Raw genomic sequence first — 26057 nt, 5'->3', positions numbered from 1 at the left:
GCTCTGGTGCCAACTAGCCCCGCTTTCCCTTATCTGTTTTTGGCATTGGAAACTTTACTCAGTTTATTACTTCTCATTCCTTTCTGTCTTGTTTAATGTTACATTTTATGAATGTTATGACACAGAGTGTGTCAGGTGAGAACTGCTGTCCATCTTTGCGCTTCACGTGGATCCAGTAGGCCTGCACCACGGACAGTAGAGGCGTCCGATTACACAGCAACACACTGTCACTATTCGCTCCCCCACATCATGGGCTATTTTTGGCTAGTGCGTTAGCTCATTATATAGAGTTTTCTTCTACCCTCCCTGCCTTTTGGCAAGCAAACGTGCGCGTGACAGCACGGGAGAAGAGTGTCGGTGAGCGCAAGACCTCTTTCTTTGCCTTTTCACCCGTTTATTCTGTGTTTTGTGCCACTACACCACGGTTTGTCACGGTGCGATGAGAAGACAGCTGTCGTACACTAGTTTTCCAAAGAAGCGTCACGGGACGCGTCTCAAATAATCCACTCCGACTGAAGCGCACTGCTCGCTGCCTCCGTCAACTTCTTCTGTTGCTTTTCACGATATTTAGAACATTGTTTCACACCTCATTCATTTTTTACGAGCCCAAAGCTTTGCAGAAGATCATGGAGACTAACCCTATACCCATTTTGACTATCCAAACGACCCCCTTCGACGACCAGAGACCAGGGACAAATGGACTGCGAAAGAAGACAGCTGTTTTCGAAAGTAAAAAGAACTATCTTCAAAATTACATCCAAAGTGTGCTGTCCTCCATCGACTTGAGGGACCGTCAGGGATGCACTATGGTGGTGGGCAGCGATGGAAGATACTTCAGCCGGGCTGCAACTGAAGTCATCGTTCAAATGGCAGCTGCCAACGGGGTAAGGTGGTGTTTATATTTTTTTTTTCAAAGTCAAATAAAAATCACTTGCATGTACTTCTAGTTCACTATTATTATTATTTTTATTTATTTATAAATGTTATAGGCCAAGAATTTTAAGTCTATATATAATGCATAATTTATTATTTCCTAACATGTTATAGATTTTGTAGTAATTAAAAATGCATGTATTTATTTATTTGTTTATTTATTTTATTTATTTATGTTCTATATAAAAATGAATTATAGTCTATATAAAAATGCACTGTTTATTTATTTATAGGTTTTCTGATTTATATCATCAAAAAAGTAATATACCAGTTAGTTTAATTAAAGCCTGTTTATTTATGATAAATGTCATAGATTTTCTAGTCTATATAATAATAATCTATTGTTTTACTTATTTATTTATTTATAATAAACTCTAATAAAATGCATTTATTTATTTGTTGATTTATTTAATATTTTATATGTTATCTCTGATCTATATAATCAAAAAGGTAACATATCAGTTAGATTTATAGCCCATTTATTTATTTATTTCTAAATATTATAGTTTCTCTGATTTATATAATCAAAATTAATTTACTTACTTGCTTATTTATTTACCAATTGGTATATTCGTGTTGTTGTTATATTTGATTATCATTTCAAGTGTCTATGATATAAGTTCTATATCATAATTCGTTGTATATCTGGTGAGCATGTTTAGTTTCATGATTCAGCATAACATGACTTTATGATTTATTCTTCAAATGGTTACATCTGGGTTTATATCATGTTCAAGAGTTCTTATATCTGGATTTTGGTATCCCAAAGCTTCGAGTTTTCTTGTAAAACCCTGAAAAGCAACAAACTGAGCACATTATCAAATGTATCCTGTGTTATCTGTTGTGCCATCCCTCCCCTGCACACTCTTCCTGGAGACTTGCTGCTTCCCTTGTTTTGACCATGTCAATACGGGGAAACCCAGAACATATGGCCATGAGCCAAGATGCTTCATCAACTCTGTTCATCAACCAAATTTTATTGTGCTTCTAATGAAGATATCATAGTTCAGTCTGAGCATAAAGCCTGAAGTCATTGTTTTGATGCTCTGAATTCTTTTATCCTATTTATATTATACAATACAGCCACATTATTCCTACCTCCGTTAGTCTTTCTTTGTATCAGTGACATTCCTCCATACAAACTCAATAGCTCTCAGAGACATGATATACAGACGCTGTGTATCCGAAAGCAGCACCTTATATGGATAAGCTGTTCAAAGAGTGCTTGGAATACAGTTCACACTCACTGAGCTTCAACTAAGAGATGCATGTAAAAACAACAGGATAAGCAAAGCATTGGTGAGGTATTTAATTCGCATATTACTAAAAAGACTAAGGTCAGCGCACTTGCTCATCATTATAAATGCTTGAGTAAGAGATGCCAAATAACTCTCTATTAATAGAAAGTGGCTGATCTTGTAAAGCTTAATGAGTCACAAAGTTGCTGAGATGTCTGGACTGCTGTCTTGTGAGATAGAAAGACGGAAACAAGCAGTATCTGTCAATATTTAGAGCGCTTGACAAATGAGGTTGCAGTTTATGGAAGCTAGGATTGTATGTCAGGTCTGCTTTGAATACTTTGGCATTATTAGCCTGTATTGCAAGTAAAGAACCCTGCACACGTCTGTTTAGTTTTGTCCCTGAGTCAGCTTGTCAATCCCACAGGAATGAGCTACCAGACAGATGTAGTTGTTGATCTGGTATGCAGCAGTAGCCGTGACTGGCGCCTCTGAAAGGGTGCAGGTTTAAAGCCCACCACATAATGTTATGATGACCCCTAATGAAGGTTTGGACCCAACGAGGCTATTCGGGATCTAAAGTACACTTTTACACTTGTCATTTTGAAAATGAATGGCTTTTGTTCTTCTGTGAAACACAAAAGAAGTTATTTTGAAAAATGTTTAAACTTTTACTGTTCCTACAATGTATTGAAAAAAGTTTTACATTTACACATAAACATATCATCTTTCGTAAATTAACCTAAAATATAATACTTGCCTTAATTTTGTGGGGAAAAAATGCAAAAAAATGGTATTTTTAGATGTACAACAGCCTGTTATTGGGATAGTATCCTTAAAGGGACATATTTGTACCTTATTTACCCCTAGCTACAATGAGAGTCAGTGGAGTTCAAAACAGCATTGAACTCCGTTGGCTTTAAGTGTATGGAAAAAACTGAGAGAAATCAAACGTCACACCGATAAAACCAAAACTTTGATTTCAGATAGGACGTCTAGTCATTGGACATAACGGGATCCTGTCCACCCCAGCAGTCTCCTGCATCATCAGAAAGATAAAAGCCATCGGTGGGATCATTCTCACTGCAAGCCACAGTCCTGGAGGCCCAGGAGGAGACTTTGGGATCAAATTCAGTGTCGCTAATGGAGGTGAGAACATTACAATGCATTGAGACACCTTTCACGAGAGCACCTTCTGAATAATAATGACGACTGTACTTTCATTGTGTACTATATAATATCAGCCTTTAAGGGAATTGCTGTGCCAATGAAGTCATGACCTCAGCTTAATGTTACCTTTTTGTAAGCTGTCATGAACAACTATTTACAGAAAACAAACCAAAGAGGAAATATCTTCTATGGACATATTGTCATATCTATGGACCTACATTTACTTAAAATATATTGATTACCTAAATGTATTTTTGCTTTAATTTGCATAATTTTTATAATGGGGTTATTTTTTCTTGCATATTAGTGATTAGTGCATATTAGCCTGTAGTTCAAAAGTTGGGGTCTGTAAGATTGTTTTTAATGTTTTCTGAAGTATCTTGTGCTCACCAAAGCTGCATTAATTTTATAAAAAAAAAAAAAAATACTGTATAAACAGTAATATTGTGAAATATTATTACAAATTAAAATAGCTATTGTCTATTGGAATATATTTATTCCTGTGATGGCAAAGCTGAATTTTCAGCAGCCAGTCTTCAGTGTCACAATCAGAAATCATCCTAATATGCTGATTTGGTGCTCAAGAAACATTTCTGATTATTGTCAATGTTGAAACCTGTTGTGCTGCTTAATATTGTAGTGGAAACTGGGATTTATTTATTTATTCATTCATTTCTTTATTTATTTTAATATTGTAAATGTCATTGCTGTCACTTTGGATGAGTTTAATGAAGTATTAATTTCTTAAAACAAAATTTACTGACAATTTTTTGAATGGTATTGTATGTTAGCATCATATTTAAGATGTGTCAGTCTCCATCTCTCTGTGAAACCTATCACAAATATGTGAATATGCATCATGATGCATTATATTTTGGTGGATTATCATGAGGAATATTCATGTGACGGTGTAAGTAAGCAATGTAGTTTGTTGCAGTTTCTAGATAGAGCATTCATTTAGTTTATTTTGCACCCTGGCAACACATGTACAGTAGATACAACTCTTAGAAAACTTTACAGTACAGTAATCATCCAACTTATTGTTGTTGGCGTAAAATATTTGATATGTTTTGTGAAATCTGCCACTGTTTCCTGTTTCCAGGGCCTTCTCCAGACACAGTGATGGAGAGGATCCATCAGGTCAGTCGCACACTAGAGGAATACGCCATCTGCCCTGACCTCCACATCGACCTGTCCCGCCTTGGCCGTCATGACTTTGATTTGGAGAACAAGTTCAAGCCCTTCAGAGGTGGGCGGTACAAACTTACTCCAGTGTTTTCCTTTATTGTTATCACAAACTTCATGTTTACACTCATGTACTGAACATAAACATGTTCTTTCTCTGTTTTCCAGTTGAGATTGTGGATTCAGTCGAGATTTATTTAAACATGCTGAGGACGATTTTTGACTTTGGTGCCATCAAGAGCTTGCTGACAGGTCCAAAACAGCTGAAGATCCGAATAGATGCCATGAATGGAGGTGAAGTCTTGTGGACAGTTGCAAATACCTATATGTCGATATACGTAGAGTCAATCTTCATGTCGTCTGTTTCAGTTATGGGACCATATGTCAGAAGAATCCTATGTGATGAGCTGGGGGCTCCAGCTAATTCTGCTGTTAACTGTGTCCCTCTGGAGGACTTTGGAGGCCAACACCCCAACCCTAACCCTGCTTTCGCTGTACCTCTGGTGGACTCCATGAAGGGGGGAGAGTTTGGCTTTGGGGCTGCTTTTGATGGAGATGGGGTGCTTATCTCTTATCATCTGACATTTACAGAGCATTTACACAAACAGGAAAAAAATGTAAAAACTTCATAAGAATAATAATCAAGAAAAGTTATTGGTGCATTATTTCCAGCATCTTTTTGTCAGGGTCTTGTTTTGATTGCAGTTCTTTATTATTATTTATCAGATGGTAAGGAAGTCTCGGTAACACTTTAGATTAGGTTCCATTTCTCACTATTAACTAGTTGCTTCTTAGCATGGATATTACAAGGATATTGGCTGTTTATTAGTACTTATAAAGCACATATTAATGCCTTATTCTGCATAACTGTATTCTACATCCATTAATCCTACTCGATACCTAAACTTAACTACTACCTTACTAACTATTAATAAGCAGTAATAAGGAGTTTATTGAGACAAAAGTTGAAGAGACAAAACATTTTGTAACAAAGTCTTCACTGTAAACTTTAGGTAAATAATGTTAACAAAAATGAAATCTTATTGTAAAGTATTACCAAAAGTCTTACTGACCCCAAACTGTTAAATGGTAGTGTATGTATTCTTCATCATTTTCAAATGATGCAGTGGCTGGTTATTTTATACAACAGATAAATAAACAAGAAAGTAAGATCAAGTCGCCTACATTTTAGATAAAATAGGATGTTGCTTGTTCAATCAAATTAGGGGACAGAACTAATTGTTGTATAATGGCTATGTTTGTCTTCTGTACAGGATCGTTACATGATTATGGGACAAAATGGGTTCTTTGTGAGCCCGTCAGATTCACTGGCAGTGATGGCTGCAAACCTGTCCTGCATCCCTTACTTTAGTCAAAGAGGAATCAGAGGTTTTGCCCGCAGTATGCCAACCAGCACAGCCATTGATAGGTAAGAAAGGCTTGCTAATTTACTATAATTGCTAATTTAAACCTATTTTTATCTAAAGAACATTCACAGAAATGTAGGTGTTATATGTTTTTGATAGGACTCCTGTAATATGCTCTCATAAGATACAGCTGTTATTCATAGACATGCCTAAAATTTAAAGGGTTAGTTCAACCTAAAAATGAAAATTCTGTCATTAATTACTCACCTTCCTGTTATTCCAAATCCATATATCGTCGTACATCTTCGGAACACAAATTAAAATATTTTTGATTAAATCCGAGAGCTTTCTGACCTCTGATAGACTGCAAATTGCCACTTTCAAGGCCCAGAAAGGTAGTAAAGACATCGTTAAAATAGTTCATGTGACTACAGTGGTGCAACCTTAATGTTATGAAGTGACGTGAATAATTTTTTTGCTCAAAAAACAAACAAAAATAACGACTTTATTCAGTCTCCTACGCTAGGGCTGCACAATATATCATTTTGGCATCGAAATCACAATCTAGTATAGGGATCGTTAATTGATATGGACCGGACACCACTGTTCAAAACACAGGTGATTCTCTGATTAATTGCAAAGTTTGACCATCATACAATGTAAGTTTATCATTTGAATGTGTTTTAGGTCCTGTCAGTTTAAATATTCAAGAGATTTTAAACTATTTGAGCGCACAAAGATGCGAAAGAGAACTCAATTCTGAACGTGCAACTGTTTTACGTGCGCACATACGCAAACACACAGAGCCACGCAGATGCATGTGAAAACCGATGCCATTCTCTTTCATGTCTATTTTTGCCTGAATGGACACATACATGGAAAAAAAAAAAAAAAGTCAAAATGCACATAAAAGATTGCCTATCCTTGTAAACACAACTGATTATGGCTTAGGTGAATGAAACAATTGAGAAAGAAAACCGGATGTGTCACACTATATTGGATCCGCGCTGCGCATTCGGTCTTAAAGTGACAGAAGCCCCTGCTGCTTTCTGTGTCATGAATGTTAATCAAACAACAAAAGACAAAGAGAGACAAGAGAAAAATCACTTTTGTAGATTTAACACAGATTAATTATGTTTAATTTATACAATGCAGTATTATTTTACATTTGATTATTCAATTTCTGTATCTAAATACTGTTAGACTTACCTGGAAAATATTAAGCACTATTTTTTCATTTGTATCTTTGTTCTAATATATTTATATATGCATGTATGTTTTTCATTAATTTCTATGTGTATTCACTCACCTACAAAATCACCCCAATCATCCTAGAATGATTAATTCTTTCCAAATAGAGCTATTCCAATATCTTGCAGCCCTATCCTATGCTGTTGATGTAGTAAACACAGTGCAGCACTTCCAGGTTCTACATCAGAACGCCAACTCAGGACGTCGTGGTGCTCACATGAACAGCGTCAGCGTTTTGACATAGAACCCGGAAGTGCAGCACTGTGTTTACTACGTCAACAGTGTAGGAGACATGGAAGAGAAGAAATTGTTGAATAAAGTTGTTATTTTTGTTTGTTTTTTGCAAAAAAAAAAAAAAAAACAGTATTCTTGTCACTTCATAAAATTAAGGTTGAACTACTGCTGTCATGTTGATTATTTTAACAATGTCTTTACTACCTTTCTGGGCCTTGAAAGTGTAATAACGTTGCAGTCTATCGGAGGCCAGAAAGCTCACAGATTTCATCAAAAATATCTTAACTTGTGTTCCGAAGATCAATGAAGGTCCTAACGGTTTGGAACGACATGAAGGTGAATAATTAATGACAGAAATTTAATTTTTGGGTGCACTAACCCTTTAACACATCAATTATTTTACCTGCCTTCACCAAAAAGAGTGGTTAAGGACATACTACAAAACCACATGTTGAGCTCTAACTGCTGACTTTAAATTAAGCATGACTGTTGTATAGCATCATGAATATTAAATAGGTACATGAATAATAATTACAACTAATTTGCTTGCTTGCATTTTTATTCAGCTCATTGCCAAAGAAACTGGTTGGTTCTTAGTTTTTAAAATCATTTCACATGCCTTGACTTGTGAATTAAAATCTTAATTGTCAAATTGACATTATCCCTTAATATACTGCAAGAGTTTAGAGCTATTTAAAGAAAGGCAAGTCAACTCTCAAAATATGATGATCAGAGAGGTAATCATCCATCAGGATCTTTGCATTATCTCAGTTAGTTTTCTTGTGCAAGACACTGAATGGTAAAAGCATTAGTGATGGGTCCAGAGGTTACAGTGTAGAGACTCACTCCCTAAGAATAACAGTGTTAGCTCAACCCTGCGCTCCTGCAGACACCATTCACCCCACTAAAAATAACTTTCAGGGTGCATCATGCTAAAGACCTGCCTGCTTTGAGACAGGATCTTGTGCTATGAGAAATTAATAGCGATTTCATACAATTAGATGATATTGGTTAAATGTAAAGTATAATTCTGGGGGTGTTAAAATATTTTTTCCTGTCCTGTGTAGTTTGTAGAGTATTTTGTGGCTCTGTGGCGCTTTCAAAACATTGCCCAGTCTGACACAGCAACAGCTCAACCAATGGTGTCAGTTGGGGGTCAGGTTATCTGTTCTGCTGACCAATGGGGAACAGGGAGTGTTCAGAAAACCTGTCTGAATACAGTTCTACATTTTTTTCAGTTCTGTTTGACATTTAGCCTACATACTTCAGCCTTCAAATTTGTTTTAAAAATAACAAAAACTGACAAACCTAAACCCTCTTTACTGGTACACTTCTCTTCTATGCATTAAGTGTGCAACTTTCAGCAATAACGTGAACTTGATTAATATGAAATTGCATTGTTCACTAAAAAATGGAAAATTCTGTCATCATTTACTCACCTTCATGTCGTTCCAAACCTGTATGACTCAAAACAAGACGTTTTGAGAAATGTCACAGACTTTTTTTTTTTTTCTTGTCCATAGAATGGAAGTCAATGGTAACCTTAATGTTTTGGTTACCAGCATTCTTCAAAATATATTCTTTTGTGTTTCACTGAAGAAAGAATAGCATGCAGTTTGGAGTGACATAAGAATGAGTAAATGATGACAGATTTTAATTTTTGGGTGAACTATCCCTGTAATGCTGGCAGTCATATAGGAAGTGATGTTATTTAGTGCTATTTAGCTAATCAGTTATTAAAAACAGCCAGAAAGCGCTTACTGTGTCATAACACCAGAATTAAGCGTGATTTCCTCCCATCAATATTGTTTTTGTTCTGTGACTCATTATTCACTTCCTGGAGGCTTTGCGAGGTTGATTCAATGTCAGTAACACACTGTCAATGAGACTTTAACTACTGGTGGGGCTAAGATAAAGAAAGAGAGGTTGAGTCTGCATTTGGCCTGAGTTTGTACCTTGAAGTATAGCCATAACTAAGCAGAGTGTCATATTTTCCATTCTGTAAATGATAGTTAAGAATGGGTGCTCCCAGCCTAGAAACAGTTCTAGATTGTTTCCTTTCTCATTCTCTCTTACATTGAAGTCACCTTCCAAATTTGAGCCGTTGCCTTCCAGGCTAAAGGTGTGGTCACTTTATGTTACATTGACTTCCATTTGATCGCATGTGAGGGTGGCAGCATTGAAACCGCAGGATATGTGCAATAGTTTTGGTTTTTGTTGCATACTAAAGTTCAAGTTTTGGTGCACCCGGTCCTAGATAAGCAATGGATGGATGGATGGACTGCAAATTTTTATGGCAAAAAGACTTCTGACCAATATTGTAGTAGTCACAAACCGACTACATGCTTCAAAGCTGAAGTTTAGTCTTTATACTGACATCTAATTTTATTGATGTAGCATCACACAAAAACAAATGTTTCCAGTTGCGATGCCATTGTAGAAATGTGATATGTACTTGATAAGAATGTTTAGAAAATTAGAAACCAATCAGTAATGTTTTGCCGTGTACACCATCATCATATCATTCTACAGCAAAGATGTTTATGAATTTATTGCTTATAACAGTGTACACATTATTATAAATTATACATTAAAAATTAGAAATTTAAATGAATAAAATGTATATATTTTATTATATTTAATTATTATTATTATATTTTATTATATTAAAAATGTTGGCAGGACAACTAGAAATTGCCTAAATGTTGAGCCCTGTTTTATTAGGCTACTGATATGACTGGAGTCTTCATCTTGTGTACATGAACACATATTTCAAAGATACTATCCAATTCTTTATATGCACAACTGTTAATAAGGATAAACATACTGTTTAAATGTTCACTCATTTTAATTCACAACACCACTAGGAAAGAAAGTCAAGTCAGAAAAGGAACTGACCTTATTTAATAAGCTGTTGAAATCAACCATAATCAAGGCATTTTTTATATTGTGAGTCCTTAAAAGTCAGATTTCATAGTGCTGGATCTGGTGATAGAGAATAACTGGATCCCTAAGTGTCTGTTCATGAATCTGTATCATTCTGTCCAACTAATCTGAACTGTTTTTCTGAGGCATGAATGTCTCCTGGGGTGTGAGTTGTTGGAGCGAGGCGTCTCTGCTGCTGTAAACCTTTTTAGGCGACAAGCGAGCTCTAGGCTGTGGCTGTGTTTATACTATGGACCTCTCAGGACTGTGTGTTTGTTAAGTGGCAGTGGAGATAATCTACTGGAGCATGTGTGTGCTGTAGGTCTGCTGTGTGTTTGCTGCTCTCTGTCTTTATACTGCATGTGTGTGTGAATGACTGTGTTTAAGGATGTAAGGGTGGAAAGGAAACATCTGCCTTGCTCCCTACACGTGGGAAGAGGAAGAGAGAATGTCCATGCACTGAGGATGAACTGCTGAAATGTGGGGAAATTACACATGAGAAAATCCAGTCAAACTGTAATTGTAGTCCAGTGTGTTTGCTGTAACCATATTTTAAACTCATTTAATGATCTGTATGTTACATCCTGGGACTTTTCACTGTTTGTATCGCTCTGCTTCCCGTGTTTGCACATTCAGACAAGCTGTCAGTCTGTGCGTTAATGGTTGGGATTTTATGTGACTCTTTCTGCAGGCAATCGTTAAACCAGTAGGTGCTGAAAAGGGACTGTTTTTAAGAGTAAGTCATTGCGTAATTCACTGAACTGATTTGTTCAACAGCATTGATGCATTCAGGAGCAAAATAAGCAACTGTCTTTATGAATGAATCATTGAATCATTCACTGAACTGATTAGTTTAGCAACACTGATTTATTCAGGGCCAAAAAAGTGATTGTCTTTATAAGTCATTGCATTATTCACTGAACCGATTCGTTCAACAACACTGATTCATTCAGGAACAAAATAAGTGACTTTCTTTATCAATGAGTCATTGAATTATTAATTGAACTGATTCGTTCAACAACACTGATTAATTCAGGAACAAAACACCAGTCAGGGTGTTTTTGCTCTGCCAATTTCCACAATTCCATTTGGTGATGCTAGTGATGCAAAAATTGCATGCTTGATATGAAATTATATATTGAACTGAAATATGCATAAACAGCGCATTATTTGTATAAGCTTAATATAAAGGTATTCTTTCAGTATTTGTTGTCTGTGTGTAATGCTATACTCACTAGATTAGACTTTATAAGTTAGTCAAGTCCTTAAACTATTTGTTTATATTTTAATAAAGTTCACTTTTCACAACAAAAATATTTTAATATACCTAGGAGTAAGGAATGGAAATGGAAATCATTTTAGTACAACTGGGGTAGTTTACCAGCTTAATTAGACTGCCTGTCAACTCATGCTGACATTATGCAAGTTGATAATTAGGATTTATTGCCAGATTTAGTTTATGAAACTGCTGCTGACTTTAAAACTCAGCTGAGCATGTTATTTTCCACATTTTTTCATTCTTTAATAGACATCCAGTCACACCCTAATGAACACATATGCATGCAAAATATTTCCAATGCAAGGTTAGAGATAGCGCTGCTTGTGTTGGCCACAAATATGAGAATAAATCATCGAAAACAAGTCAACAGGTCAAAGATTCCAGTTTGCTGTCCCTGTGCCAGGCTTTCCATTCTACTCCATGTCCCTTGAGTCAATAACACTTGTTTTCCCATATTTAGTAATTCCACCCATGAGTAAACAGCTGCATCATAACTCTCCTCATTTACATCGGTTCCCTGTCATCTGTCCCTTCGTCTGATGGGATCTCAGCAACTCATTACCCATAATGCCAGATTGCAGTGTCTGAAAATAGTTATGAATCTAGCCAACTATCCAAGATCAACAAACAGAGAAGGAGACTTGTAATTGCGTTCCTCCTCTTGTTTTCTCGATCTCTTTCATTTTCAAAGTCATGATTACAGTTCCCAAACACTTAACTTGCTGTCTTAACAATAATGTAGTATGACAATATTTGTTCAAAAGTAGGCCTATATTTTCAGTTTCTGTCACAGCTCGCGGGAGTTTGACAGAATAAGCAAGTTAAACAGGTGTAGACTACACACCGATGATTAAAGTGCTGTTTGCTCCTCCAGGCACATGGCTGAATCTCAAAATAAATGTCAGCCAAAATGTCAGCATGGTTTCGTTCTGCATTTTGCCTTATAAAGACACAGGATCGAGAAGACGAAATATGCAGTTTGATTAATGAATCAGTCCAAACGACAGATACTAAATGTTCTACCAAAGAATGTGTAGAAAGATGAATGGCAATTCTTATATCAAATGATCATTACCTAGACATCCAACTTTCACAGTCTATCATATACATATATTACTTAAAAAATATACACTATTGTGCAAAAGTCTTAGGCACATCAGTATTTCACATCAGTATTTCAGCTGATGAATAATAAAAAAAAAAATGGACAGAATCCAAATCAGAATCCATCCTGCTTTAAAGAGCTTGAGCATTTAAAGTGAAAGATGACATAATCGAAGTGCACACCTATAATAAACAGAATGTTATCATCCACTGGTTTGGACGCTAATATAGTTATCTTTATAGTTATCGTTCTTGGTGTGAACAGGCCTTAACATTGCAGTGCCATGTAGCTATATAGTAATTGCCTAATTGTAAAGATACTTTGATAATGAAATTATGCTGTTAGCCCCTGAGATATGGTCTTTCTTTCAGATTTGATCTTGTTGAAATAAACTCTGAGTAGGATTGCACTGGAGTACTCATGCTTCCTGTTTGTTTGCAGGGTTGCTAAGGCTATGAAGGTGGCGGTTTATGAAACTCCCACAGGCTGGAGATTCTTTGGAAACCTGATGGATTCTGGGAGGTGTTCGTTCTGTGGAGAGGAGAGCTTTGGAACAGGTGGGTGCCATCAGTATCCGACTGTGCACTTCTCTAAGAGCATATAAAAGCCCTTCTCAAGCTTTTAGGGTTGAAAAGTCATCATGAATGTTTTGTGATTATATACTTCTCCTTATGTTGTTCCAAACCCATAGGATGTTATTTTTCTGTGAAACACAAAAGAAAGCATGTTTAAAGAATCGTTTTATGTTATTGACATTTTTGGAGGTAGTTTTAGTTAGTACACATCCAAAATGTAGATCTTTATCAGTGTTCTGCTATAAAAGGAAGACAGGCTGGCAAATCATCTGAAATAGTGAGAAAGTGAGAGTGGTCTCTGTTGGCAAAAGCAAACTACTACTCCTCTGCTTTTCTCACAAAAGCACACAGGGTTGGGGGGGGGGGGGGGGCACAGAAGAAGAAGGTAAAGGAGTGAAAAGAGATTTATAGGATTGTAGTGGTTTTAGTTCTCTAGTTCTCTTTCAAAACCTTCATCTGGTCAAGATGCAGTTTACATGAAGTTTGTGCACCATCAGAAACACTGCATGTCATATAACATGTCATACAATGCCTGAACAACCAGACATATTTTTTTAATGACAGGCACTTTTTTCATGTCTCAGGGGTTTGATTTTATTAAAAATAACAAAAACTAACAGCAACTAACTTTTTGAACTACTAACATTTCAACTAACATTGAAACATTTGTTTTGGAAATGTATTACCGTGCATTCCTAATTTAAATGTTTTTTTTTATTATTTTTATCCAGCTCTTTCTTACAAAGCATGTACATGGTTTTCAAATTACTTTTATGTATAGATTTTATTTTTTTTTTACTCTCATCTCAGAACAATGCATTCAATCTGAAAATATGAAAATGTTCCATAAAAATATTATATTAATCCAACCATATTTGCTTCTTTTCAAATTTTTACTCTCATCTCAGAACCATACTTTCAGCATTAAACTATGATAATCCAAACAGACAGAAAATAATAAAAAAAAAAGCCAAGTGAAGAGCTTAAATAAAATATGAAATATGTAAATTGTTGGCCATAAAAAGGGGGGAAAAAATCCAAAATCATAATTTCCACCATAGAATATTATCCCAAAAAAGTTGTGGATATGACATTTGTTAGTTCAGTAAAAAAAAAAAAATAATAATAAAAATTCAGTGATAAGCAATTTTATTTTTTTAAAGGAATAGTTCCCACAAAAATTCGGTCATTTACTCACCCTCATATCATTTCAAACCCCTTGTTTCACAGTTGTTGTTTTGTTTTTTGGTTATTGTTTAATTACCTCTTTAAGTCCACTAGGCCAAAAGTGCTTATAACTCCCATATGTGAAGGGGAGCCCCTGTCTAGTATTGAATGGTTGTGTTTTGGTTGGCATCTGAATGTGGAATAAGCAACTGGCGGTGAATGATGTTGCTGGGCAGACAGACGCTTGGCTCCGTGGGCGGCAGGGTCGATCTGTAAAGCCTTTGGGGTTTAACACCGTCACGAAGACCTTGAGTGAGACACGAGGCATTGTCTGTAGGTGTCAAAAGAGCAGCCCGCTCATTATTCACCATGTTCTGACTTTGCTGCTGGATTGTAGTGCTGTCATGGGTCACTTGTATAGCATTTTATTTTTTCCTTCCTGTCAGTTGAATTTTCACTAAACACTTTTTACTTTGTTAGATATACATACATCATTATATGTTTTTATTCTGTTGAGGCACGTATCTGGTACAAATTGAGTGTGTTTATGGAATATTAGCAAATTTCCCTTTTGGCTGTGAACCAGGTTTTTTCTGTGTCACACTTATTGTTTTGTGAGCTGAGGGAAAGTTAACAGATAATAGTCGGACAAGTTGATAGATTTTTGAATATGCTTTTTGAAGTGAACTTTATTGTGTTTTAATGATTAGGGGTCAAAACTAATTGTACAACAATGTTACATTGGCTTACAAGCGTTTTTGGCTGTTAATGTGATATGCGGTAGGCCTGAGCATGTTTTAGTACTTCAGCATTAGTCACACACAGAGAACAGATGTCGGATAAACTTCTTCTGACATATGATTACATGAAATAAACCAGATCAAAGAGCAAAAGTCATAGAGAAGATGTTGAGCATAAATGAAGCAGATGAAGAGTTGACAAGTGCAGTTAGTGATGGCTTTCATTTTGTCATTATCATCTCCTGATGTAAATCTATCTCAGTGTAAACTCTCCTGTTCTACTCACACCACGACGAGTGGGATTTGAATCAATGTTTCCAGAATGGGAGGAGAGTGGGCTAACAAGGACGCTAAAGAACAAAACCAACCTGCACAGCTCTTTACTAGTTGGCCTCCGTTACACCACCCCCCCCCCACCCCCCAAACCTCACTCCTTACCAGGTCACGGCACCAATGCAACCCCTCCAGTTGTAACCCCTACTGACATCGCTCTGAGGAGGATTCGAACCGTTTCTAGCATGGGAAGCAGATTCGCTAACATGGACGGTAAAGACTGCAGCCACTAGTGTCAGTCACTAGCGCACCTCTTTGGCCAGGAGAGTGAGGTTTACTTACACAGCTTTTAACTAGCTGGCCTCCGTTAAACTCTTACCCCTAAACCTCACTCCCATCTGGGTCACGGCACCAACATAACCCCCTCCAGTTCTACTGACATCTGTCTGAGCCGGATTCAAACTGGTGTTTCCAGCATGGGAGGCAGGAGTGCTAACAAGGACGGTAAAGACCGCACCCAGTAGTGTCAGTCGCTAGTGCACTTCTTGAGGCCAGGGGAATGAGGTTTACCTGCACAGCTTTTAACTAGCTGGCCTCTGTTACCCTCACCCCTCTAAACCTCACTCCCATCCGGGTCACGGCACCAACTTAACCCCAAAGGATTTGAACCGGTGTTTCATGGGAGTGAGGTTTACCTGCACAGCTTTTAACTAGCTGGCCTACATTAAACTCTTACCCCTAAACCTCACTCCCATCTGGGTCACGGCACCAACATAACCCCTACAGTTCTACTGACATCGCTCTGAGCGGGATTCAAACCGGTGTTTCCAGCATGGGAGGCAGGTGCGCGAACAAGGACGGTAAAGACCGCATCCACTAGTGTCAGTCGAGAGTGCACTTCTTGAGGCCAGGGGAATGAGGTTTAGCTGCACAGCTCTTTACTAGCTGGCCTCTGTTACCCTCACCCCTCTAAACCTCACTCCCATCTGGGTCACGGCACCAACATAAACCCTCCAATTCTTCTCATATAGCACCGAGCAGGATTCAAACCGGTGTTTCCAGCATGGGAGGCAGGTGCGCTAACAAGGATGGTAAAGACCGCACCCACTAGTGTCAGTCGATAGTGCACTTCTTGAGGCCAGGGGAATGAGGTTTACCTACACAGCTCTTTACTAGCTGGCCTCTGTTACCCTAACCTCTCTAAACCTCACTCCCATCCTAGTCACGGCACCAATTTAACCCCAAAGGATTTGAAGTGGTGTTTCATGGGAGTGAAGTTTACCTGCACAGCTTTTAACGAGCTGGCCTCTGTTACCCACACCCCTCTAAACCTCACTCCCATCTGGGTCACGGCACCAACATAACCCCTCCAAATCTACTCACATTGCACCAAGCAGGATTCAAACCGGTTTTTCCAGCATGGGAGGCAGGTGCGCTAACAAGGATGGTGAAGACCGAACCCACTAGTGTCAGTCGATAGTGCACTTCTTGAGGCCAGGGGAATGAGGTTTACCTGCACAGCTCTTTACTAGCTGGCCTCTGTTACCCTCACCCCTCTAAACCTCACTCCCATCCGGGTCACGGCACCAACTTAACCCCAAAGGATTTGAACCGGTGTTTCATGGGAGTGAGGTTTACCTGCATAGCTTTTAACTAGCTGGCCTACATTAAACTCTTACCCTAAACCTCACTCCCATCTGGGTCACGGCACTAACATAACCCCTCCAGTTCTACTGACATCGCTCTGAGCGGGATTCAAACCAGTGTTTCCAGCATGGGAGGCAGGTGCGCTAACAAGGACGGTAAAGACCGCACCCACTAATGTCAGTCGATAGTGCACTTCTTGAGGCCAGGGGAATGAGGTTTAGCTGCACAGCTCTTTACTAGCTGGCCTCTGTTACCCTCACCCCTCTAAACCTCACTCCCATCTGGGTCACGGCACCAACTTATCCCCTCCAGTTCTACTCACATCGCTCCGAGCAGGATTTGAACTGGTGTTTCATGGGAGCGAGGATTACCTGCACAGCTCTTTACTAGCTGGCCTCCGTTACATCAGCCTGAAAAAAAAAAATCTTTTTTTTTTATAAATAAAAAAATTTATTCAGTAAGGATGCATCAAATTGTTCAAAAGTGACTGTATATATGTGTTACAAAAGATCTGTATCTGCTCTGAAAAAAATAGTGGTTTCCTCAAAAAATTAAGCAGCACAGCTGTTTTCAACACTGATAATAATAAGAAATTCTTGAGCACCAAATCAGCTTATTATTATGATTTCTGAATGATCACTTGACATTGAATACTGATGTGATGGCTACTGAAAATTCAGCTTTGCCATCACAGAAATAAATTACATATAAAATGTATTCAAATATAAAACAGTTCACTAGATTGCTGTTTTTACTGTATTTTTATTAAGTAAATGCAGCCTTGGTTACCATAAGAGACTTCTTTCAAAAGCATTTAAAAAATCTTACAGACCACAAACTTTTGAACGGTATTGTAGATGGAATATCAAAAATATGAATCTCTTTATATGTCTCTTTCAGGTTCAGACCACATCCGAGATAAAGATGGGCTGTGGTCAGTTCTGGTATGGTTGTCCATAATGGCAGTGCGTAAGCAGGGGGTGGAGGAAATAGTGAGGGATCACTGGGCCAAAATGGGACGCAACTACTTCTGCAGGTGAGCTGAACCCAAATAAGCATCTTCCCAAGCAAAAGTTCCTTCCCAAACTTTACTTCTAACATCAATCTCCAGGTCTCTGGGGACTTTTTAGGATATTTCTTTGTGTATACATACAGTACCAACCCTCTCAATGGCCTTTCCTTTGAGACTGAGTAGGCAGCATCTCTTTAATGTGTGCCTGGACTGTTTTTCCCTTTCCCATACATGTTTCCCACATTCACCATATTTAGCTCTACTTGTAGATGTCATGTGAAAATCTTGGGAGCTCTCCAAATGGTCATGAAACAAGTATTTTATTAAAGGGGTTACATTTGTAGTCTTTCTTTTACATTGATGTACTATAGTGTTAGTTGGATTCATTTCTTTATATCTGCCAGGTTTGACTATGAAGGAGTGGACGGCAGGGCAGCATATTACCTCATGAGAGATTTGGAGGCTGTTATGATTGATAAAGCTTTTACCACTCAAAAGTTTTCTGTGGGCAGTAACGTCTACAGTGTGGAGAAAGCTGATAATTTTGAGTACATCGACCCAGTGGATGGCAGTGTGTCAAGGAAACAGGTCAGTTCAACACCTTGAGATAACATGAGAGATCGTCAAGTTACAGTCACACTAAACTTTGCATTTATTTACTTCCAGTCATACACATGCAAACACGGGAGACAGAAATCATTTTTTATTTTATGTTGTTTATTTGGCAAAATATTGTGTTGCTAAATGTCTTTACAATGCATTTTAAATGTGAGTTCAGCATGTATTGTTTTTGAAAGATGCTCACCATGGCAGTAAAAATAGTACAGTAAAAATAGTAATATTGTGAAATATCATTATCATTTAAAATAACTGTTTTCTATTTTAATATATTTAAAATGTAATTTATTCCTGATGACAACTCCAGTCCTTAGTGTCACATGATCCTTCAGAAATCATTCTGATATGCTGATTTACTGCTCAAGAAATATTTCTTCTTATTATTAATGTTGAAAACAGTTGTTCTGCTGAATATTTTTTGTGGAAACCACAATACTTTTTTTCAGGATTCTTTGATGGATAGACAGTTTAAAATAACAGCATTTATTTGAAATATACATCTTTTGTAACATTATAAATGTCTTTACTGTCAAATTTGATTAATTTCATGCATCATTGCTAAGTAAATGTATTAATGTTTTAAAAAAAAAAATCTTACCAACCCCAAACATTTGAATGGTAATGTAAATGTAAAAATAAAACACACAATCACAACTTTATAATGTACAGTCTGAGAAATGGATGGTCATTTTGAGATTTACATTTAACAGTGTTATTACATCAAAAATGTTTTTAGAAAATGAACTTTAATTGAGGATTTAATGATGGCAAAGGACATCCTAATGAAAAAAATAACGAAATGTATTACAGTGATGAGATCCAAACTGCAAACATGATCATGCTTTAAACTGACTGAACAAAAGTAAAAGAATCTTTACAACATGTGTGTTTAATTAATTTGAACTCAACCATTATAAATACTTGTAATTTGGAGATAAAAACAAATGTGTGCATCGGTCCCATAGTGCACCTTATTCATCTGAGATAATGGGGAAATGTCAGAGATTTTGCAGCTTAGTCGCTCGTATAAAGAGCTGCCAGGGGTTTGTTGAGTATTAAGGTTTTATGTTCAGTAATTATATGCTATTTAGTGTGGCACGCGCCCTATTGCGCACACTGACCACCCAATGAACACTGGCTAGAGTGGGATTCCTTGTTTGGGCATCTACATTCACACCTAGCTGCTTATGCGTGTACCGTGTACACGGCCTGGTTGAAATGAACAATACACAAGTGCCGAGAGTCTGTTAAAATTTTCATTCAGCTGCTCTCTCTCACTCCTTTTTTGGAGGATGTGCTACAGCACACGGAGGCGCACATGTGCTTGATAGTAACAAGAGAAGGATGTTTCAATAGATGTTTTATCTTTATCTGGCCTGGATTTGCTGTACCAAGACGCAGAGCCCTTTAGTGGTCTGTGTCACACACACATGTGTTTGAAGTTTACCCAGCTGACTCACACTGTTCTGACCAGGAATGTGTGGAAACCACCTTCTCCCTCTCCAAAACACAAAAAAGAATGTAGTTACAGCATCTACCAGCAGGGGCTAACTAGATGCCAAACCTTGACCTTTTGACATTAGCATTCACCCTTTGCCTTTCGACACCTCATCTGCTTCTCATCTCATTTATATCCTTGGTATATCATTGGTATACACTGCTATTCAAAAATTTGGGGTCAGATTTTTTTATTTTTGTGGGGAAAAACTTTTTTTTAAATTGCATTCAATTGCTCAAAAGTGACAGTAAAGACATTTATAATGTTACAAAATATTTCTGTTTCAAATAAATGATGTTCTTTTGAACTTTCTGTTCATCAAAGAATCCAGAGGGGTTCAAATCAGCATATTAGAATGAATTCTGAAGGATCATGTGACACTAAATACTGGAGTAATGGCTGCTTAAAATTAAAATGTATTAAAATAGAAAACAGTCATTTGGATAATGTTTCACAATATTACTGTATTTTTTGATAAAATGTGAATTTAAAACATCTGATCTAACCTTATGATTTGGTGTGATTTCACACTGGTGACATGGGGTCATGGCCTGTCGTTCATTCAGTGGTCTCCTGTTGACCGTAGTGGCACAGTCACTTCAGTCATCCGGCCGGCGTCTCCACAGCTGAGTGTGTATTATTACAACAGACATTCCTCCCAGCGCCGGATTGTGTCAGCTGTTCTGGTCCTCTCTCTGCTGGTCTGTGGGGGGCCACCGAAGAGAAACTCAGCTGTCGGAGACCATGACATACGCAGACACACACCAACACAAATATTATATAAATAACAGGTTCTGGTTTTGATTTGGGATTTTATATTGGACATCAACATTGGACATCCTTAAAGTCCCCCTGTAGTCAATGAAGTTAAAACTCATCTTTGCTCACCAAAATGACATATTTAAATGTGACGTAGAGAACAAGGCCGATTTCAAACTGTGTTTTTAAAACTGGCTGCATCCGAAATCGCATACTTCCCTACTATATAGTAGGTGAAAAACAGTATGTGACAAAATAAGTATGTCCAAATTCACAGTACTCATAAAAAAAGTAGGCAAAAAGTACCCGAATGGCCTACTTCTTCCTACGAGATTCTGAAGTGTCCATATGATCGATCTATCTATCTATCTATCTATCTATCTATCTATCTATCTATCTATCTATCTATCTATCTATCTATCTATCTATCTATCTATCTATCTATCTATCTATCTATCTATCTATCTATCTGTCTGTCTGTCTGTCTGTCTGTCTAATCATTTATGTTCAAGATTGTTGAGGATGAGTGACATATATGTCACATCTTTCTGATTTGGTTGTTTACTGCTTTCAATTGGTAGATTAATAATCCAGTCAAACAATATTGATTGGATGAACAATAACTGACATCAACCACAAAAAAAGGGATGTTTTTTTTTTTTGTTTTTTGTTTTTTTTTACTTTTCATCTAATGAGAAGGAAACTAACTTCATCTAACTTGCTGTCTCTGTGTAGTTATTGTCACGTCACTCTACTGCTGAGCAGTTTTCCAGTTGGATCTGGCTCAGAAAAGAGTTTTTCCTGCCATCTAGTGGACATTATTATGAACTACAAAGGTTGCTGTTTGGGAAAACCAAGTAGTAGAGCTTATACTAACATTTTAAAAGAGCTAATGAGGAATGTGAATGTGACGCATTGAATGTTTGACATTTTCACATAGTTTTATGTGTGCTATTTGAAATGACATTGTGATATAGCATACTAGTTAAAGGATTAATTCACCCAAAAATGAAAATAATGTCATTAATTACTCACCCTCATGTCGTTCCACACCCGTAAGACCTTCGTTCATCTTCGGAACACAAATTAAGATATTTTTTATTAAATCCGATGGCTCAGTGAGGTCTGCATAGACAGCAATGGTATTCCCTCTCTCAGGATCCATACCATAATTGTACTAAAAACATATTTAAATCAGTTCATGTGAGTGAATTGGTTCTACCTTAATATTATAAAGCGATGAGAATATTTTTTGTGCGCCAAAAAAACAAAATAACGACTTTTTTTTAACAAATCTAGTGATGGCCGTTTTCAAAACACTGCTTCTTGAAGCTTCGAAGCTTTACGAATCAAATCTTTGGTTCGGAGCGCCAAAGTCACGTGATTTCAGCAGTTTGGCGGTTTGATACGTGATCCGAATCACTGATTCGACTCAAAAGATTCATAACGCTCTGAAGCAGTGTTTTGAAATCGGCCATCACTAGATATTGTTAAAAAGTCGTTTTTTTATTTTTTATTTTTTTTTTGCTGCACAAAAATATTCTCATCGCTTTATAATATTAAGATTGAATCACTGTACTCACATGAACTGATTTAAATATGTTTTTAGTACCTTTATGAATCTTGAGAGAGGAAGTACCATTGCTGTCTATGCAGGCCTCGCTGAGCCATCTTTAATGATTCTGGCTGGTAACTGAAGATTGTTGGGTCAACAAGCAAATGTATGATTAATCAGAATTGTTAGCACTATAATGAGCTGGAATTCCATTTCTGCACTTGTCCTGCAGGGCCTAAGGATCATCTTCACAGACTCATCCCGAATCATCTTCCGGCTCAGTGGTTCTGGGGCTGGAACAGGGGCCACCATCCGCATCTACGCTGAGAGCTATGAGAGAGACCCAGAGAGACATAACAGAGAGACTCAGGTGAAAACTTTATTGTAGTTTTCCTGCTCTTTCAACACTGCATCAGTCACAGCATCACTGGTGTAAAAACTCAGCAGTAGTGATTTGTGCTTATGAACCAGTACACTGCCAAAGTGCTTTAGAAGAAGTTACAATTTAATTATGCAATGATAACAACAGCCTAAATAGATATCACACTTCTTAATAAGTGTAAGAGATATAAGTGAAATAAGTGAAATATCATCTACTGTAGGCCTATGTGGAAAAGTTAATTCATAACCGCCATTTGACCAATCAGAGCAGAGTAAGCTGTCGAGAGAGATCAAACCATTTGTCAAACTGTTTCAGGCACTGTGAGAAAAGATGTGATGCTGCAATGTATATCATGAGAATAATAAAGTGTTTTTTACCTTCGGTATACATGTAAACTTATAGGATACCTCCAAAACAAAATCAGGAACCTTTAAAATAGCATAAAAGGGGCACAAAAGTTACAGTGAGGCATTTACAATGGGAGTGTATGGGGCCAAATTTTGTATGTTTTAAAAGCATAAATGTGAAGCTTATACTTATATTTATGCTTATATACTTATATTTTTCTGTTAAAACTAGTGTATTGTTTGAGATGTAAAGCTGTATAAATCATTTTTACAGTAGTTTTAGGTGTTGTCATTGCAACAAATTGCAAAATTGAATGTAACTTTACAGAGAAAAGGTTATTAAGTATCTCTTTCACACTAAAATCATGTTAACATGCATATTGTATATGTATTCTGGCTGCATTATTGAAATAGTGAGCATTAATGTTTATGGATTGGCCCCTTTCACTTTCATTGTAAGTGACTCACTATAATTTTGTTTTGCTTTCTTTTAAAAAAAAAAAAAAAAAAAAAAGGTAATCAGCATGGATGCCACAAATGCTGTTGATTCAGCTAAACCCAGAATGTTCCTTTAATGCAGTTTGCCACTGCATTAAAGTAGTCTCATGATACCGGCAGTCTGTTTAATCTGCACTTCCTTTGACCGTTTTAGGTTGTGCTGGGACCTCTCATTGCTATCGCTCTAAAAATCTCCAACATCCACGAACGAACTGGACGCAAAGGCCCCAATGTGATCACCTGAGACCAATCCAGCAGCACACACCAGGGGCCAAATTCACTTTCCTCACTCACTGATCCGTTTTCATTTGTGCCTTTTACCCTCAACGCCACAAAGAATGTGCCAACTATTCATTTTGCTGCTCTTTTATCATTTCTCTCCTTGTTTTCCTTTCTTCCCTCTCATTTGTCATTACAAGGGCCCCTGTATGGTTTTCTCTTCTTTTGCACATTTATAAACTCATGTAAACCACTAAACAAATCCAAAGGGAGCAAAGCATTTTCTTCATGCTCACGCAAAGACTCCTTTCCTGTGTTTAATTCAACGAAAATGAGGTTAGAAACAGAACATATGTAGACCACTTTGGTTTTAAATCAGCTGCATGGGGTCTAAACCTTAAACCTTGTGAAATTGGTGTAACTGTATGCTTTTGTTTACAATGTAGCTGTTACAAAGAAATGTTTTCAATGTAGTCAATGAAACGAGGGAGCAATGCTGTTCAATATTTACTTATTTCTGTGGAATTCACATTAGAAACACATCATAATCTGTAGAGTTGGGGCCTCATTTATAAAATGTTGTGCAGAAACGTTCATTTCTGAAATGTGCGTACATGTGATTCAGAGAACGAACTAACAAAAAACGTGTGTACGCCTCTCTTCCAGATGTGAAATCTATAAAACACAAATGATCTTGAAATGTGCACAGCTGAATAGTTTCAGATCTCCGCCTTGTAAACACCCCCTCCAATTAATGTAATTTGCATATAAAAGAGCAACAGTCATGGTCCATATCCTTTAGTTGAGAATGTCGAACGGCAAGAGTTGCTTAGATTTCCAAATACCTGCTATACTCCAACTCTGTCACAAGGCGTTTGTCGTGTAAATGAATGGCCAAAAAAGCACCCCCCATGAATGCAATGAAGACGCAACTCTAGTTTTTACAGTGAAACATTGTGTGATGAGAATAAATATCTAAACAAAACATTTAATTTCTGACTGTTTTGAACTGTTTTACAATAAAAATGTTCAAACAGTAACACAGTGATATAAACTACTGATATTTTTAATGGGATTTTTTGCCATTTTGAATTGAAAGTGGGCTATAATTTAAATAATCCATGTCATTCATAACTGAATGTGACAAGACAAGAAATGTTTTGCATTTTTGACATATTAGACATACAAATAAGAGTGAATGTGTGCATATTTTTAAATAAAATATTATTTGCAAAGAGTTTAAATGGATTACTTCACATTCACAACTAAGCTACAATTAGACCTAGAAGTTTATACCGGTCTTATTTATTTTCTTTATTCCCTTCAATCCCTTTTAACCGTTTAATTATCCCGCCCAGTATTCAAGATATGGTTACGTCCTTGGTGTAAACGGCCCTTATAAGATTAAATATGTGTGTATGGATGTTTTTATAAATGAGGCCCCTTCTGTCCAACAATGAACCACTAAAATAATAATCATAAAGATTGTCTTGAAGAACAGTTGTGCTATAATTCTACGTCCAATCTTGTAATCTGCTAACACTGGTATTGATTTGCAATTTTCTGACCACTTTCTGAAATGTCCGCCAGATGAACTTTGTGGTGTGAATCAAAGTAAAGGAAAGTTTGGCTATGAATTGTTCAGCTTAAATTATGCTTAGTAGTTACTATTAATTTTGTTGATATTTCATTTTAAAACCCTGCATGAATCAGTTGTTTGTGTGTCAGATGGATTATGTGCATTCCATAGTGTGATGAGAAACATGCCTCAAAGTTTATTTTTATTTTTATCATTATTATATAACACTTATGGCATTTAAAATAAATTTCTTTGAGCCAAGACATTTATCAGTTTTTAAGATATTTGTGAGGATTTTCGAAAAACTGTTGATCCCTTAAAAACCCTTTACAAATAACAACGACTCCAAGGTGAAAACAAATGCTCCCTTTTAAATATTATTTTGATGGAAGATAGAGCAAAGTAAATAAATACAATGGCCTAGCTGTAATTAATTTTGTATCCTAAAACGTGCATAAATAAACTTTATCTTTTGTGTGTACTGGCTTCTTGTTATTGTCG

At 36.9% G+C, this 26057-nt stretch overlaps 1 protein-coding gene across 1 annotated transcript; it reads left to right on the top strand.

Annotated features, from left to right (window-relative positions):
• Positions 1-235: 235 nt before the first annotated feature.
• Positions 236-26029, top strand: pgm5 (phosphoglucomutase 5). The gene is made up of 11 exons (XM_067394883.1): positions 236-884; positions 3158-3320; positions 4444-4590; positions 4695-4820; positions 4896-5086; positions 5801-5955; positions 13129-13244; positions 17990-18125; positions 18506-18689; positions 22764-22901; positions 23913-26029. Exons 1-11 carry the CDS (start codon positions 627-629, stop codon positions 24000-24002), a joined length of 1704 nt encoding a protein of 567 aa, XP_067250984.1. The 5' UTR covers positions 236-626; the 3' UTR covers positions 24003-26029.
• The last annotated feature ends 28 nt before the right edge of the window (positions 26030-26057 follow it).

Source organism: Chanodichthys erythropterus, chromosome 9 (assembly GCF_024489055.1).
Source record: "Chanodichthys erythropterus isolate Z2021 chromosome 9, ASM2448905v1, whole genome shotgun sequence".
NCBI classification, from domain to species: Eukaryota; Metazoa; Chordata; class Actinopteri; order Cypriniformes; family Xenocyprididae; genus Chanodichthys; species Chanodichthys erythropterus.
The sequence above is the reverse complement of the archived record's forward strand: the minus strand, read 5'-3'. Positions and strand labels throughout refer to the sequence as shown.

Bases quoted from the DNA above. Each gene is read 5' to 3' on its own strand.
- pgm5 (XM_067394883.1), top strand. From the start codon at position 627: ATGGAGACTAACCCTATACCCATTTTGACTATCCAAACGACCCCCTTC. The intron at 18,126-18,505 runs GTGAGCTGAACC...TATATCTGCCAG, and splicing joins GGACGCAACTACTTCTGCAG to GTTTGACTATGAAGGAGTGG. The intron at 22,902-23,912 runs GTGAAAACTTTA...TGACCGTTTTAG, and splicing joins GACATAACAGAGAGACTCAG to GTTGTGCTGGGACCTCTCAT.